Here is an 18,053-nt window from a genome sequence, read left to right as displayed (position 1 = left end):
CCTCTACCATCCTCTGGAGTCCATTTAAACTTTGGCCAATTCCTATTATGGCTTAATGGCTTTGTCCTGTTTGGATCTTGAGTGTGGGCTAATCATATCATGTCCTGAGGACCATGTCTTTTGTTTTGTAGATAGGCTGGCAGCAAAATAATTGCTGGGGGCTGAGGCACTGAGTTTGTCTTTAGAAACATGTTTCTCCTTTAGGGAAAATATAATATTCTGCCTTTTTAATATTTCCTATCATATTTTGTTCTTATAGGAGAAGGGTGGATGCTAACTTTCTACAGTAGGTATAAACATATGTGGTATAAACATCATTTAAATCCCTTCATATTGCTAGATTTTGGAGTACCTGAGGCTATCATCCCTGTCACCCCAAAATCTTCCTTCTGTACAAGTATGCATATATTGATATAGGTTATCCTGTTTAATTAATCAGTAGATTTGATGAAACAGGTGGAATAGATTGTGCCGGTTTGTATAAAATATCAGATTAAACCATGATTAAGCTGTAACTTGCAATTATAATTCCAAGAGTGCAAACCTAGTACAAGAAATCCCACACAGGGAGAGGTCTATAGTCAAAGCTAAACGGATCAATAAACCTTCAGCTGATAGAAGTGAATCCTTGTGAGGGTTTTATTGGCAGTGATATTTCATCATGCTACGCCATGGTAAGCTAACCCGCAACTGTACGATTATCTCATAGCCTATTAAGCCATAAATCATGGCTCATACACCCCACGTACCCAAGCAAATTTGTAGCACGGCTTGAGGCACCCCCGTTGCTATTATAATAAGACCCAGCAGCTTGGAAGCGGGTGTCTCTAAGACCCAGAACAGCAAGGCCGGACAGGGAGAGCGCCGGTATAGCGAAACCCGATTGGTTGAGTTCGAGGGCCGGCGAAATCCAGGGTGCAGCCCGCAGAGACAACCAGGCGCGAGCGCGTGTGTGGGCGGAAGAAGGGCCTGTCCGCGCAGTGGCGTGCGTGCGTGCGTGCGTGTGTTTGTGCGCGCGGGCGCGGGCGCGGAGATCCTGCCAGAAGCGAAAGCCGGGGAGGGGACGGTTGGTCCCGAGCGCAGGACGGGGAAGTCGTCAAAGCAGCGCGTGCCGCTCGCCTTTCGACGGTCGGAGCTGTGACGGGCCGTTCCGTGAAGGCGGGCGGAGCCCTTGGCGGGTTCCGCTCTAAGCTGCTTGAGGGTGGCGCCGCTGCCGCTGCCGCTGCCGCCGCCGCCGCCGGGCTGCCCTCTTCCTTCCTCCTCAGGCGGGACTCCCCCGGCCCGGCTCGACGTTGTGATTGGGTGGAAGAAGATGGCGCTGCGCGGATGGAAATCCTAATGACAGTCTCCAAAATAGCCTCCATCTGTACCATGGTGAGTGTGAGGGGAGGTGGTGCCCCCCCCCCACTCCCCCGTTCGCTCGCCCTTTGGGGCCCAGGCGCCGTGGCGGGGTGAGAGGCGGACCGGCGGGTGGGGGAATCTGGGCGGAGCCCGGCCGAAGGTGTGCCTTAGGCTCCATTGAGAAGGGCGAGGGGCGTGTGTCAAGGGGATGGGGGTGCGTTGGGGTCCCCTTTTCCGTGAGAAAGGATTCTTCCAAGCCAGGGCTCTCCAACCTTGGCAACTTTAAGCCTGGAGGACTTCAACTCCCAGAATTCCCCAGCCAGCAAAGCAAAGCTGGCTGGGGAATTCTGGGAGTTGAAGTCCTCCAGGCTTAAAGTTGCCAAGGTTGGAGACCCCTGTTCCAGGCAGCAGAAACGGGAGACTTGTGTCTTCATGCATATTTACTCGCAAGTAAAGCCCATGGAATCAGACTTACTTACCTGTCAGACTTACATACCTGTCAAACGGCACGTTAGGACTTAATAGAAGGCAACCTCGAAACAGGCGCTCAATGATACTTGATGGGATGCAAAACCTGATCTTGGGGCAAAAGGCTGGATGGAGTCACTGAAGCAGTAGGCTTGAGCTTAAATGGACTCCAGAGGATGGTAGAGGATAGGAAGGCCAGGAGGAATGCTGTCCATGGAGTTGCGATGGGTCGGACATGACTTCGCAACTAACAATAACCTCAAGAAATCTAAGCCTGCAATTTGGTGTGGCGCGGATCTTTCGAGATTTCCTCATCAAAGTTGCCTCTAGGAATTCAGTTTTAGCCAAATTAAAGGTGTGGGAGGGGGAGAGGAATAACTTCGGATTGAAATTTGGTGGGGGGAAAAAATAACTTGTTGATGTCTTGCAAATTATCAAGAACATTTCCCAGGTGGTGTTGCTCAATTTTGCTCAAAGGTCTCTGGGGACGGTGAAGAGGCAGGAACGACACAAAAACAGAAAAAAACTTGAGGAAAGGAAAAGAATTTGGAGGTGGGTGAGGTGGTGAAAGGAGAAGCTTAGGTTGAACAAATTTAGTGCAGGTAGAGGGGTTGTTTTGCAATATGGAGTTTTAAACAAGAAAGATGGTGGGATCTGTCCCAACTCGTTGAAAATGGTTCAGTAGTGCAGCAGAATGGTGACGTGTTTTTATGTTTATATATACTGCATTTGTAGATTTTTAACCAGTCTGTAATTTTTTAAAAGTATCTTCCTAATCATGTAAAGTCTCTTAGTAGCAGACCTTCTTATGAAATAAGATATAGAAGAGAAATAGGTATTATATACACCTTTGGGTGTGCTGATTGTGTTTTTTTATTTCATCCTTTACTCTTTGGCAGTGTAGTTTGAAATAAGTATGGAGATGTTTAGAGCCATTATACTGTTACTTCTTTCATCGTAATGCAAAAGTTTTTTGTGAAGCCAAGAGCTCCTTTTCCTCAGGAAACAAAATAGTTATTATTTTACAGAAGTTTGTAAATTATTATCTAGCTCTAGTTGATTCAAAATATATTTACCTTACAGTCCCCTATTTCTCAGACAAATTACTTTCTCTTACTCATTCTGCCCTTTAAACCTCCCCAATGCAAAAAAAAAATTGTTGACAAATCTCACACCCTAGAGTGATTCCAAGAATCATAAATGGGATATATAAAGATTGTAGGTTGTGTGCCCTTCATTTAGATTACTTTTTCCAAAACATAAATGAAATAATCAATTTTGTTAGTATTAACTTTCCCAGATTAGTTAGCAATATTGTATGAAAATCAGTATTCTCAAGCCAGCTACCCAGGTCAAAGTGGCTTTTAAGTTGTTATATTGAATTATCATTTTTCTGCAGCTGTATGTAATCTTCAGAATAACAGTCAACAAGAAGGGATTCTGATTAGTTATTCCATAAAATAAATATAATACCAAAAATGCTTGGTAAGTAATCAAGAAGACAAGGACAACTACCGTAACAGGTGCTTGTCAAGTGAAGTAACAAGAAAAAGAGAAGATAGGGACTGCAAAAAGCTACTATGTGCTCTGATAGATTATGTGCTGAACTGTGAGGAACTGTGAAAAGGTGATTTTCTTGAATAGCTGTGGATTGTAAGCAGAGTGTCCTGAGAGCTGCTGATTGCCGAATAGGAATTGAATTATTGTTTCCTGTTCAATAAGAAAGTCTAATAAAAAGCAGGTTCCAGAGAATGAGATCACTTAATGAGAAAACAGTGAATAACAGCAAATTGGTGAAAAAGTTTAGGTAGGAAATCACAAAGAAGATTTCTTTCTACATAGTTAACCATTTTTGGTTAAAATAAGAACCTGTAAATGAAATAAGAAAAAATAAAAGCCTTCCTATTGGGGTGTCCAAAAATTGGTGAAAATGAATGTATATGGATATGCAGTTATGACCAATAGCACACAATTTTCAAGAATTCCAATTAGGAAAAATGGAGGACAATAGAACACGTCAATATGGTTACATAAGTTTAATAAAAATAAAGTTATATTAATTGGGTCTCCACAAAGATACATTTTGAGTGTACTTAACATCAATAATTGTGTTAATAATTGGATGAAAGGAATGCTTACTAAGCTGTAAATGGTACAAAACTGAATGAGAGTTAATAACTTAGAAGACAAACTTCAAAATGATCTTAGCAGGTTAAAGAAATGGACTGAAGTAACATATTGAAATTTACCATATACCATTTCAACTTTTTCAAGTAGGAAACAAAATGAAGTATAGGATGGAGTAGTTGACTTAGTAATAACATTAAGTAGTTGATTGTGAGCCAAAAATATGCTAACAATGTGATGGGACTGCAAAAAAAAATTGCAGTTCTAGCCTGGGTTAATAGAAGTATAATTTCCAAATTATGTGCATCACTTCGAGTAAGGGTTAGGGTTCCAGTTGCCCACCAATAAGCAAATCCTACACTGTTGCAGCATCCTGTAGTCACATGATTGCCATTTTCCATCTCCTCTTGGCTTCACCATTGGCTTTGCTTGTTAGAAGCCAGCAGTGAAGGTTACAAATGGTGATCACTTGACTGCAGAATTCTCTGGCTGTTGTAATTGCAAGCTGGTTGCCAAGTGCCCAAATTGCAGTCACGTTACCATGGGGATGCTGTGACAGCTGCAACTATGAGAAACATTGTAAGTTCAGCACTGTCATTACTCCAAATTGTAGCTGGAAAAGTGGTCACTGAACAAGGGCTGCCCTTATCATATTTCTCCTCCCTCTCTGCTTCTTCAGGCTAAACACACCCAATATCTTTAACAATTTTTCCTTCTAGTTCCTTATCATGTCTCATCTAGACATAATCTAGGTGATCGATGTCCTTTGGAAAATATAGTGCCTGGAATTGAATCCAGTATTGAATCCAGTATTCTAAGAGCGGTCTGACTAATGCAGAACGAAGAAAAGGAATGACTTCTATTGGTCTTGATTCCGTACCACTGTTGATGCAGTCAAGGATTTTGCTTATTTTAAATCTGAATCATAATGTTGGTTCATGTTCAAGTTGCGATCCATTAAGGTGCCCAGATTTTTTTTTTGCATAAACACTTCAGATGTGCCCTTCTCATCCTGTACTTATGTCTTTGATTTGTCCTATCCAGATGAAGAACTTCACATTTGTTGCTGTTAAAATTCATATTTCAGGTTTTTGTCTAGTGTTACAACTTATTAATGCTGTCCATTAAAATGTTAGCTACCTCTCCTTCTCCTGTCTGCAGAATTTATTATCATATTTTCTGGCTTCTCATTCATTCAGGTTCTACAAGCTCTGATATTTCCCATGATGTTTCCCTTCAGTTTGAAGCAGGCAGGGTATTATTGTATTCTCATTGAATATGATTGTGATCCAGTTCTGTATCCATTTAATGATAGTAAAGCCCAATCCACATTTGTCAACTTACGGGACCGCCTGGTGTTACCGTTTGCCTCCCACCGACCTGTACGCTCTCACAGAGAGGGCCTTCTCAGGGTGCCGTCCGCCAAACAATGTCGGCTGGCGGCCCCCAGGGGCAGGGCCTTCTCTGTGGGAGCTCCCATGCTCTGGAATGAGCTTCCCCCTGGTTTACGTCAAGTGCCTGATCTTCGGACCTTTCGCCGTGAGCTGAAAACGCACTTATTTATTCAAGCGGGACTGGCCTAAAATTTTATTGGGTTAAGATTTTATTGGGTTATTTATATTTTAATATTTTAATTCATTTTAAATTTGGCCACTTTATAATATGTTTTTTAATTTCTTTTAATATTGATACTGTGATTTTTACTTGGCTGTACACCGCCCTGAGTCCTTCGGGAGAAGGGCGGTATAAAAATTGAATTAAAAAAAAAACTTCTCTACTAGAAGATCATGTGAGACTTGTTGAGTGTTTTGCTAAAACTACTCACCTGCCCTTTTACAAATCTTGTCTTTATTCTTCTAATACAAGTGGTCCTCGACTTACATTTACTGAAAGTTACAACAGCACTGAAAAAAGTGACTTATGACTGTTTTTCTTACTTGAGCTTCCCCATCATCATGTCATCAAAATTCAGATACTTGGTAATTGACTCATAGTTATGATGGTTGCAGTGCCCTGATGTGATCACCTTTTGTAGCCTTCTGACAAACAAAGTCAATGGGGAAGCAGGAATCACTTAACAACCTTGTTACTAAATTAACAACTGCAGTGATTCACTTAACAACTGTGGCAAGAAATTTCTGGTATCAGAAATAACTTTAGAAAAATATTTCTTTTTTAGAGATAGCCTGATATCTTACATTCTATCCAGAAACATTAGTGCAAGAATGATACATGTGTGCAAACACAAATGTTATTAGAAAAGAAAAGTTCAAAACAAAGCAATTTGAAATATTTTTATTAGTTTAAACATTATCTTTTGGATTCTTATTTAATCTAAAAATTCATATTAATTGACAATTTGTAGTTTCTTTTTTTTATTCAAAAAGTTTTACAGAAAATTTTTTCCACCCCCTTTCCCCCCAACCCCCCTCCCTTCACTAATACCCTCCCCCCTGGCTTCCCGGAACAAGCACAAGGTATAGTTAAAAATAAAACAAACATATGCTAAGAAAATTTTCTCCCAAAACTATCAATTTTCCTTCTCTAGCTCTGACTTCCTCCTAACATAACCAAAATCCTTAAAAAAAAATAAAAATAAAAATTAAGAATTAACAATAGTAAAATATATAAATCAATAGAACAAATTAATCCTAAAGTATTTAAAACCAACTAAAGCATAAAAATCCAATCCAATTCAAAAAATATGTCCCTTATAACTTCTATAACCATATAATTTCCCCCCCCATGTCTTTCTTACATAAGATCTTTTGAAAATATTCTATTTAAAATTTAGTGCAACACCTTATAAAATTTCAATACAGAAAATTACAATATCTATTCAACTTTAGTCCTTCCTCATCAAAATCCAGTATAGATCCAAATATCTAGTCTTTTATGATAGATATAAAACATATAATCAACCCATTTCTTCCAGATTCCTCACAAATTGTCTTTCCGGGACACTAATATTTTTGTCTATTAATATTTTAAAAAAACCTTGTTTCAAGAATAATACTTTTGTCTCTTGCCATTTTTTTTGGTGCATTAATCTCTGTCTTTCCTTCGTTACTCCTTTTAAAAAGTCAATCACAATATTTCCTAGTAATTCCTTATGTCCAAGAATCCAAAAATTACTGCCGTATATTCCATCAGTCCAAAAAGAGAACTCTTGGGAAACATTAAGCTTGTGAGTCTTTTCCATTTGAGGGACAATCTCCTGTAGCACAAATTCAGGCAGTTCATCCAAACTATTTAAAGAAAACTTCTTTACATCACCTTGTTTCTTCACGATCAAATCTTCATATTTATCCACTTTTATTTGTATCTCCTGCATTCCATTTTCCGAATGATTGCACTGGTTAATTTGCTCCAAGCTCTCATCCAAAACGTCCCCATTTTTTATCAATTCGTATTTTTGAATAATTAAATACATACTTTCTGTGTAGTCCTGTATAAAGTCACAAATCCATTCTTCTGAAAGAACCTCCATGACAAAGTTCCTGCTGAGAATCCCCTTGTAAAGTACTTAAACAACGTAATATAATCCAACAGTCCACAGTCAAACACAATAAGATAAAATCTCCATTCAGTTTCGATTCAACAGCAAAGCTCCCTTTGATGTATCGCTCTGCTTTCAGTTTCTCTAAAACGAAACTGAAGGGGGGGCGGAAATTTCTCTTTTTTAAAAAAAAAAAGGTAGAAGTCAGAAAATCAAAAATACTTGCAAACCAATAATTGTTCACTCACGCTTGTTCCGCCTGCTTTTAGTAACCACAAAAAGAAATCAATTGCTAGCAGAAGTGGACACCTTCCTCTTTTCCTGCTTTTTCAGGAGCACAGTGAATACTGGAGGTTGGGGGAGGGGTTCAAGGGGATTCGACCTTTCAGGACTTTGCATTACAAAAACAAAGCCCCTAGGGGAATCTACCACAATTCCCCCCCCTTGCTCTTTCTCTCTCTTTCAACCAGAGAGAGAAATTAAGCCGGGATCAGTTGTTATGTCCGGCTTTTACCATATTCAATGCGGAGTGCCATAAATTAGCACCCAGCGAGAAAGGTGGCGCCACCCAGAAGCCCGACAATTTGTAGTTTCATTTTTCTTTATACATGTATAAATGAAAATATCTTGTGGTGTAAATTATGTTATCCATATTAGCTACATTATGTCCTAAATACAATTCCATAATTTTTTTCTAGTGTTTTTTACCTTTGGGTTCTGATTTTTATCTTTCAGCTCTATAATCTATTTTGAACTTTTTCTAATTTTAGAAAAGCATGCAGTCTATTAATGTTAGGTATATAGCTGATTGGAAAAATCATAAGTTTACAATTATAATATTAACCATAATTATAAATGCCTGGTATAAGATTCATCCACCTATATACACACAAATGCTAATTACATGGATAAATATTCTTTCTACCATATCTAATAGTAGCAATTTATGGGTTTGTATTAGTATTATAGGAAAAATTAAGCTGGGGACAATGGCCAGGCCACTCTAATTTCCTTTTTGGTATACCATGAACTCTATTATTTATTAATCAAATTTGCTTGAAATTTTATATCTTACAAAATATTACAAATTATACCATTATTATTGCTTCCCACAATTTATTTTGTTCTTCAATAAACTACTTAACTTCTATAATCAAACTGCACCAGAAAATAATTTAACAATTGCTCCTAAATACTATTTTTTTCCTCTTAGGGCGCTAATGCCTCAGCCTTAGAGAAAGAAATTGGTCCAGAACAATTCCCAGTCAATGAACATTATTTTGGTTTAGTAAACGTAAGTTTCGTATTTTGCTTGCTTACAAAAAAGTGGAATTAATAATGTAAAATAAAGTTGTTGAAAAATGGTTTGCCAGTACATTAAAGATTGATAGTTTTGAGAAAATATTAATAAAAGTGACTATGTTTTTAAATTAATTTTAATTAATTTAATGTAATGAACAATGTTTAATGTATTTAATCTTGATACAGGTCACAAGTTATTCATAACTTTAACCCCAATTTATATACTAAGGTAATGCTTTGCAGAACAGTATAATTTCTACCAAGTCAATTGGAGAATACTTAGGGAAAGTAAAAATTACAATTTTTGACAAATTATTTACTTATTTCAGGAACAAATTGGATATATTTTGGTTTTTCTTCATGTACAAAATATTAGTGTAGTATTATACCAGCCTGCACATGCTGGATATCAAGGATTTTAAGCAAATTCTCTATTTTTACGGTGGATTTTTTCAGAATTACTTGTAGAAATATAAAAGTATTATGTAAAATATAAGTAATATATGACCCAGGTGGCAGTAAACAAGTGCATGTTTGCTGGCCATTATATTTATCCCTGATTCATGGGTTATGTTATTCTTCAGAATCCAGAAATCATAATATACTTTAACAAATTTATTTCTGCATGCCGTTTGCTTACTTAATCTAATTTACGGTAATTGACAATTTGTTTTCTAGTTTGGAAATACATGCTACTGTAATTCAGTTCTTCAGGCACTTTATTTTTGTCGACCTTTTCGAGAGAAAGTCTTGGCATACAAGAGTCAGCCCAGAAAAAAAGAGAGTCTTCTCACCTGCTTAGCTGATCTCTTCCACAGTATAGCCACCCAGAAGAAGAAAGTTGGAGTGATACCTCCTAAAAAGTTCATAACAAGACTACGAAAAGAGAATGGTAAAGTTTTATTTTGTCATTGGGAAGACTGCCTTTAACCAATTTAACCATAAAATGGGCATTTTCTCTCCATTATTCATTGATTTGTTCCCAGTATTCTTACTAGGACTGATCTTCAAAATCCAAACCTTTGTCATAAAAGTCTTGTACTTTTCTTTCTAAGTCCAATCTTCCTTACAACACATTTATTTTAAACAAATAAGATAGTGCTTGATAGCATCTGATTGAAGAAAGATTGAAAATGCCTGAAGACACAGTTTTAGTAAAATAGCAGTCAGTAAAATTTTGATAAGACTATAAAACAATTGGATTTGATTAGCATCTACTAATATAATAAAAACATTCTGGTAAACAAAACCAGTCTTAACTTGGTGTCTAAATGATAACACAGAAGATGACATGTTAAAAGTCCCTAAGGAAGCCAAAGTTGTTATGATTTATTGTAAACACCAATGTTTTGAATAGAGTTTAGAAATGGATTTGCAGATAGTGAAGATTTTTTCTATTAGTAAAATGCAACCACAATAGACCTCTGAATAACTTATTGAAAATAATTGCTCACAGATATAGATTGCTCTCTCCCTTACTCAAGAATGCACAGCTAGCATACTAGACTAGGTACTGAATCCAATACAAGTGAGACACTATTATTCACAACAATGGGATAATTCATTCAAAGAACGTCTGTTATCTACTTTCAGGCACCTATTCAGTTTATTCTAACTGAAATGAAAATGAAGTGAAACTGTTTTTAGCTTGCCGATCTCCAGATGACCTTTCCCTCAGCTTCACAGAAATATTATTAAGCAGGAGGGAGAAAATGAAATGATATGTTGCCAATAACAGAAGCGTAAATTCTCCAACTTCTAAAAATAATGGTACAACTGGAATTGAACATTTGTTAAACTGATTCAGAAAGATCCCATGCTTATTTATTTTATACATTTGCAACTTTCTCCTTTAGTGAAATTCTTCAGTTCTGTTAGGATGCAAACTTTTTTTTTTAACAAACGACCAGATGGAGATCTATTTGTCTCTTTGGTTTATTGTTGTTTCTCAAATACAATTGCATTGTGAAGATATTTTGCATGGAATAAGGAACTCGTGACTATGTCATTTGACCAACCTTTGAACAAATCATTTATATCTGGGGGTACACCTTCTGCTTATTCCTAAAGGGTATCATTTTATTAATTTGATTAGTCTGCTTAGTTAAGATAAGCCTATAGATGAATTATAAATGTAATTATTAAGCAGTTGTGAGGAGTAAAACATCAGGCAATTACTGAAAAAAATACTATTCTTATAGGCATTGGGGCTGTGCATTGTTTTGGATTGGCTTCCAGAAAGTCTGAACACTCAGTGCAAGAAAGCATCTGTCTGTAGCTCTTTAAAGCAGCCACATCTTTTCCCAGCATCATATTAAATAATAGATCATATCTACTATTGGGTGGAAGCAGACTTGCATACTGCAGAGATCTTTTTCTGTTGTTTGAAAAATATTCTCGATCTTCTTCAATATGCTTCTAGAAAGACGCCAGGGATAAAAAGGAATACCCCTCCCTGATTTTTGAAAGATTAAGTATATATAGAACCAAATTCAAATAACACCCCTGAAATAATACAAAGTATTGGAGTCTAGAATATATGTTTCATCCTGTTGCAGTTGGTTTCAGGGCGTTTTGGATCACACTAAATGTATGAAGTAAAGTTGGGACACTTAGGTTGGAATGTTGAATAAAATTCAACCTCAAAGCTTAGATAGCTCCACACTCTGCTTTATGACAGTTCTATGGTATAGAAAGTTGGTTAGGCAGGATGTGTGTAAAGCTTTCTGACATTGTTCCCAGCAATTGCTTTTTAAATGTATTTACAGTATCTATCCAAGAAGTAGATTAAAAGTATCAATTTTTTTTTTGTAGAGCTGTTTGACAATTATATGCAGCAAGATGCACATGAATTTTTGAACTATTTGCTGAATACAGTGGCAGATATTTTGCAAGAGGAGAAAAAACAGGAGAAACAGAATGGTCGTCTACCAAATGGCAGCATCGACAGCGAAAACAATAATTCCCCAGATCCAACATGGGTTCATGAAATCTTCCAGGGAACATTAACCAATGAAACAAGGTGTCTCACCTGTGAAACTGTAAGCATCTTCTACAAATCTGTCTTTATTTTCAGTATTTATTTATCAAATTTTGAAACGGGCCATCTCCCTTGCAGTCAGACTCTGGGTGATGTACAAATAAAATATTAAAACATAAAAACAGTATATAAATTTAAAAAGAGCCAAGGCTCAGTGTTAAAAATTAATTAAAAGGGGGAGAGGGCTTTTGGGATGCTAACTAGCCCCATGGTTATATATTCCTCTGTGTGCCCAAAGCAAAGTCTCAGAGCCATGTTTTCACAACCTTCCAAAAGACCAAGAGAGAGGAGACCCGCCTGACCTCTGGGAGGGAGAATGTTCCAGAGGCATAGGCAACAGGAGACAAGCCTCTCTTCCTGGATTCTGCCAGTCAGAATTGTTGGCTGACAGAGTCCACAGCATACCTTCCCTGCCTGATCAGATAATATATAAAAATAAAATATTGTTTTTGGCAGTGGATCAAAAGCTCAGTATAAAATATTTATACGAATTTGAGTTATGTGTGATTTCAATAAACGTTTTCATAGCCTGACTTAATAGAATGGAACCACAGATGTTTATTTGTGTGCAAGGACTTTTTTATAGTAACGTAATCTAAATTTTTAATATAAAAAAAGTTAGGTAGATGACATTTAGAAAAAGTGAGTATGGAAATATTATTCCTTATAGGAAAAAATTGTTTGGTACTCATTGTTTTTGGTTCTTATCGTGCCTCCCAGAACCGATAAGTACCAAGATACCACTGTATTGCCAAGAGAAGTGAATCCGTTTCTTTCAATGTAAAAGGATAAATCAAGAGAAGATCCCTGAAATTATTTGGCATTTATTTTAATAGTGGAATATTAACAAATGGAGAGATGAAAATAATAGCATTATTTCTCTAAGAAGAGATAAAAGTATAGTTATCATTAATTACCATTATTGCTTTAAAATAGTTCATCTATATTTAAAGGTCTTTCAAAAATATACATAAATGGATACTTATACAATTATTTTTAATATGCAGATAAGCAGCAAAGATGAAGATTTTTTAGATCTTTCTGTTGATGTGGAACAAAACACTTCAATCACACATTGTTTAAGGTAAGAGCAATAGCTTATCTCTGATTCTGTCCTCATAAGCATATAAATTTATTTAAGATTAAGTAAAATGGTTTTTTTAGACATTGTTTAGATTAATAGACTTCATAATGATTTTTATATTCTTCCTTAATTGAACTTGAACACTTACCTACTTAGTGCATATGTTTCAAATATGCCATGTACAGTTCAGTATGAAAAATATTTCAATGAGTAATTCATAGTTGTTGGACTTTAAATATATTCAAAGATTATTCAAAGATTTTTTAAAATTCCCATTTTAGGGGTTTTAGCAACACAGAAACCTTGTGCAGTGAATATAAATATTATTGTGAAGAATGTCGCAGTAAACAGGAAGCACACAAAAGGTACCATATGCATTTATTTTGAGAGTTAGCAATACATATGTATATAAATTAACTGCATATTTTGAGTTTTGTATTATGTAATTGCCTTGTTTAAACTTTCAGCGAATGGTAATATTGAGATAAATTGATACCAATTCTATTAATTTTTAATGACTTTGCAGACAGATAGCAAAATAGACTTTGAAACCTAATTAAATATGGTGATCAGTTTAATTTTGTTTCAGAATGAAAGTAAAAAAGCTGCCCATGATTCTTGCTCTCCATCTGAAAAGATTTAAATACATGGACCAGCTACATCGATATACAAAACTCTCCTATAGGGTAGTATTTCCTTTAGAACTTCGGCTGTTTAATACGTCTGGTGATGCCACAAATCCTGACAGAATGTATGATCTTGTGGCAGTGGTAGTTCACTGTGGAAGGTAATAAAATATATTTCAATCTGTTTTTGTTGATTTATTGGAAAATAGTGCTATGTATATATGCTAAAAGTCCTAAACATAAAGTTTGAAATTTCTTACATATGTAAAGTGACATTAGTACTAGGTGTATACACACACACTGGTGCAATAGGACTGGGTGTTTTGTTAATTTGATTTATTGGGTTAGGGATTTTCTGTCTTCACTGCGAGTTGTATTGTGTTGGGGTCTGTGTGCAGTGAGGGAGCTCAACCAATCTCATTGTACAAATGTTGTGCACTGACAATAAAGATTTGAATGTTGAAAGTATAAATGAGATGAGGAAATGCATCCATGTAACTCTGTCCTCTTAACTCACGCCTTATTCTTATCTGAGTGATATAGATTTATTCACCCTATGGGCTGGGTATTTTGGAATGCCGATGTATTACATAGGTGGTTGTCTATGATATAGCAACCAATTGTATTTCTTCTTCAAAATTTTCCTCTTCAAAGTAATAGTAAGCAGTAGTCATGCTGTTAAGGTAGAGTAGACTATTTATATAATAGTCCTCACTTAACAACACACATCTCCCCTCCCCATCTCTGCCCTTTTGGCTGTCCTGCTCTGTGCTGCCCCCAGTGACCTATGTTCTCTGCCCTCACTGTCCTGGATTACAATACCCCTGCCACCCTCATCATCTTGCACTCTGCCACCTCATATATTGCTGTGCCTGCCATTCTGTGCAACACTCCCCCTGCTGCCCACCTCTCCCTGTATCTGTGGCGTCTCCTGCCCCCAGCTGACCTTCATTGGGTTCTTTCTCCTATTGCTAATGAGATGCATTCAGCCTGGCCTGTCATGAGCAAGGCAGCTGCGTGGGGCCTTCTCAAAGCCTTGCATGGCCTGCAGCAACCTCAGAAAAAGACAGGCCTGCTGCAACTCGGCAACTGAAGGAAAGAGAAGGTGATGGTCAACTGGAGGTGGTAGAGTGCAGGATGGTCCAGAGGACGGATATGGGAAGGTTGATAAATGGGTAGGGGAAATTAAAAAAGAGGTGAATGTATCAGGGCAAGAGAAGCATGAGTTTCTCATCTAATGGTGTTCAATCCTGGTCTAATGATCACAACCATAATGACTAAAACTACACTAAATGTTACTTTTAACAACTTTATAACCTCTTAATATACGAGTGCCATTGCAAGACAAAACTTCTATCTTTCACTTTGTAATAATCTCATAAATATTAGTAGATAATTTTAATTCTCTATTTTATGAGTGATCCATTTAATTGCCTTCATTTAAGTATCACTTTTTGTCTGAAAGTTGCATTTTAAAAGATATTAACTGTCATTGTTTGGATGTATAATTTTCTATACCTTCCATAACAAGAAAACTACTTGTTGTTACTTCTTTATTTATTCATTAAATTTTTATGCAGCCCATCTAACCTATAAGGTAATTCTGGGTAGCTTATAAGTCAAAAGATAAGTTAAAAAAAATAATTAAGATATTAAAACATTAAAACTACACAGATTATGATTTTCAAACCATACTGGAACCAGAATCGAGATGGACGGGGATAAGATCTTCTTACCCTGTCAACCATCTCCAGTGGTGAGCGTCCCCCTTGCCCCCCAACCCCCGGGCTAACCAGCAAAGGCAAGTTTTGATAACCTTCTGGAAATCTAAACGGGTGGGAACTGTTTTTACCTCCAGTCCAGGGGTAGAATGTTCCATCAGGATGGAGCCACATTTTTTTCTTCAGTAAAATCTTCAATAAAGATTATATTGTTTTTTTTAAAGAAAGAAGCCATACAGCTAACCAAAGATTCTCTGTAGTATCATTTTATGTAATCCCTCCCCCACATAATATTGAATTTGAAGATGACATAGCATTAATTACTTTCTTTTCACAGTGGACCTAACAGAGGACACTATATTGCTATTGTAAAGAGTCATGATTTTTGGCTGCTCTTTGATGATGACATTGTAGAGGTAAGAATTGTTATGATTCGTTGCTTGTAAAATGTATTCATTAAACTTACGTTTTTACTATTCGGTTTTAGATTATCAAAACTAGCAATATTTGGAAGCAACTTAATTTGTTGCTCTTGATATAGATCTGTTATTTACCAAAGAAAATTGATAATTATGCATGTTTTTCTCAATAAATGTCTCTGTTGCTGCAAGTGGCAAATTATTTTTAATATGCTGGTGCTAGAGTCATAGTTTTGTACAAAATTACAAATTATTGTTTTTGAGAAATGTATACATCTCTATTTTGTTTCAGAAAATAGATGCCCAAGCTATTGAAGATTTCTACGGGTTGACATCAGACATTTCAAAAAACTCAGAATCTGGTTATATTCTCTTCTATCAGTCCCGGGACTGAATGTGTCTAGGCAAAAAGTTATTTCCTGCCTCACTTTTCTGGATAACATGAAAACAGAAGACAGTAAAAGTAGAGACAAAAGAACGAGAATGTGGTTTGCGCTGTGACAAACCCAGGTATTCAGAGAGGCTTTTGAAAATCTTCATATTGTGCTCCATGAATTTGCTCAGGGGTCATAAGGACAAGGCTGATGCATTACAAATGCACTGGAGAACAGATCAGCTACTCTTGTAAGAATTTCCCATCAAGCAAGTTGTATCTATAACAGACTTGATCAAAAGTCCAATTTTGTGGATATATTTTCATAATCTTTGGCATCTTTGATTTCTTGTCAGTGTTGCATCAAATGCAAGTGCAACAAAGCAATATAAATTTGGCACATTAATTTATTTGGGATTACTAAAAGTGCATATGATTCTTGATCTTGATTTTACCTATATTCAGTTTCTAAATTTTTTTGCACACATAAATAGAGAATTAGCCTAACAGTTGCTTTCTTGGCCAGAATAAATTAATAGCATATGGTTTTGTGACTGGAACCAAGAAGTCAAATGTGTTTTGCTTCTTGTAAGAAGCTTACATTACAGTAATAAGTACCTTTATGGGAACAGTTTTGAGTTTTAAACTTTCTATGGGGGAAGAACTTGATTTATAATTATAATTTTATTTTTATTTATGTGTTACTGCAACTTCTAGAGTTTCTGTGTTTTATATTTCCACAATTTTTGGAACCTAGATTTGTATATTAGATTTTATTGAATTTAAATACTCTTTTTCATTGTTCATCTATAAGATTTCTCAGAAAATATACTTTCAAAACCTAAACTAACCAGGGGAAAGTATGGAATTTGCTTCTTTAATAAGGAGCCAGTGTCTCTTGCTATATGTTTCATGTGTGTTATTTAAAGAATTTGAAGTGTCTCTGATGGTGTAAAACAGATTTTCTGTTTTATCATTGCTAAGATGGTATAGGTTGCCCACTGTACCAGTTTTTCTTTTCTAAGTCTTTTAGACACTCTGACTGCAATATAGGCCAGGATTGCCCATGCTTAGTAGAACCAGGAGGGCAAATATGTAATTTTGGTCTTCATGGTAGTGTTAATTAAAATGTAAAATAGCTTCAGGATATTTCAGTTTCTGTGAATGCAATGTGTATGGATAGTTGAAAACTCCCAAAAACACTTGTGGCGGTTTTACCCACTAAAATTTTAAAATTAAGAAAAAGAATATTCTAAATTTGGTTATTTTGATCCTGAAAGCAAGGGATCTCTGCATCATTGTTATGTTGTCTGAGTGACAGTGGCTGAATGTAATTTGATGAAATAAAGCTAAATACATATTTCCAGTTAGATCAATTGTGCCTTCATATTTTGGCACTACTTCCTTTTCATCATAGTTTTGTTTTGCTGGCAGTGTTAGTATGAAACTGTTTTTGTCTGCTGCTATAATTAATGCATTCAGTTTACCTATACAATTTAGCTCAGGAATTTAACATCATCAAACTGAACAGATTTTTAATGTAGGTTGTCTTATTTAACTAATGTGAAAAGAATCATGTTAAATTGTAAAGATTTTTTTATTAAAACATGTAAAGCTTTGTTCCATTTATTCTATCATCTTGCTGGGGGCTGGGGAATTCCACTATTACAAAGACTTCTGTAAGAACTCTTGAAGAGAATGAATGTTCATTTTTAAAAGTGATTTATATAAAAGTACATATTGTTTGACTATTTATGGATGTTGACTGCATAAAACATGAATTTGGGGTTACTGTCTTTGTCTGGTTGGAAACATCAGTTTAATTTATTGCTTTCTACATATTTTGGAATATAACAAACATAATCCCTAAATATTGGCCATGCTGTGGAGTTGTGTTGTTGTTGTTAGCATATGGCATTGTTACAATAGCCAGGAGACCACAATGCTGTTGCAGGGCAAAGCACCAGCCCTGTTCTAAGACACGTTTGCATGCTTCCCAATGTGCGCCACAGGAGGGCAAGCTGGCTTTGTACCAGAGAGAAAGTCCAGCAGC

At 36.2% G+C, this 18,053-nt stretch overlaps 1 protein-coding gene across 2 annotated transcripts; it reads left to right on the top strand.

Annotated features, from left to right (window-relative positions):
- Positions 1 to 931: 931 nt before the first annotated feature.
- On the top strand, positions 932 to 17,753 carry USP12 (ubiquitin specific peptidase 12). Of its 2 annotated transcripts, XM_058186106.1 has the most exons (9): positions 932 to 1,374; positions 8,649 to 8,729; positions 9,416 to 9,629; positions 11,552 to 11,778; positions 12,785 to 12,861; positions 13,143 to 13,226; positions 13,451 to 13,648; positions 15,546 to 15,624; positions 15,920 to 17,753. In XM_058186106.1, the coding sequence occupies exons 1-9, from the start codon at positions 1,327 to 1,329 to the stop codon at positions 16,019 to 16,021; spliced, it is 1,110 nt and encodes a 369-aa protein (XP_058042089.1). In that variant the 5' UTR covers positions 932 to 1,326; the 3' UTR covers positions 16,022 to 17,753. The 2 variants fall into 2 exon arrangements, with proteins under 2 accessions (XP_058042089.1, XP_058042090.1); XM_058186107.1 differs by lacking the exons at positions 932 to 1,374; positions 8,649 to 8,729 and adding an exon at positions 10,331 to 10,507 and having other exon boundaries at positions 9,500 to 9,629.
- Positions 17,754 to 18,053: the final 300 nt, after the last annotated feature.

This window comes from Ahaetulla prasina, chromosome 5 (assembly GCF_028640845.1).
Source record: "Ahaetulla prasina isolate Xishuangbanna chromosome 5, ASM2864084v1, whole genome shotgun sequence".
NCBI lineage: Eukaryota > Metazoa > Chordata > Lepidosauria > Squamata > Colubridae > Ahaetulla > Ahaetulla prasina.
This window is presented reverse-complemented; position numbering and strand designations above follow the sequence as displayed.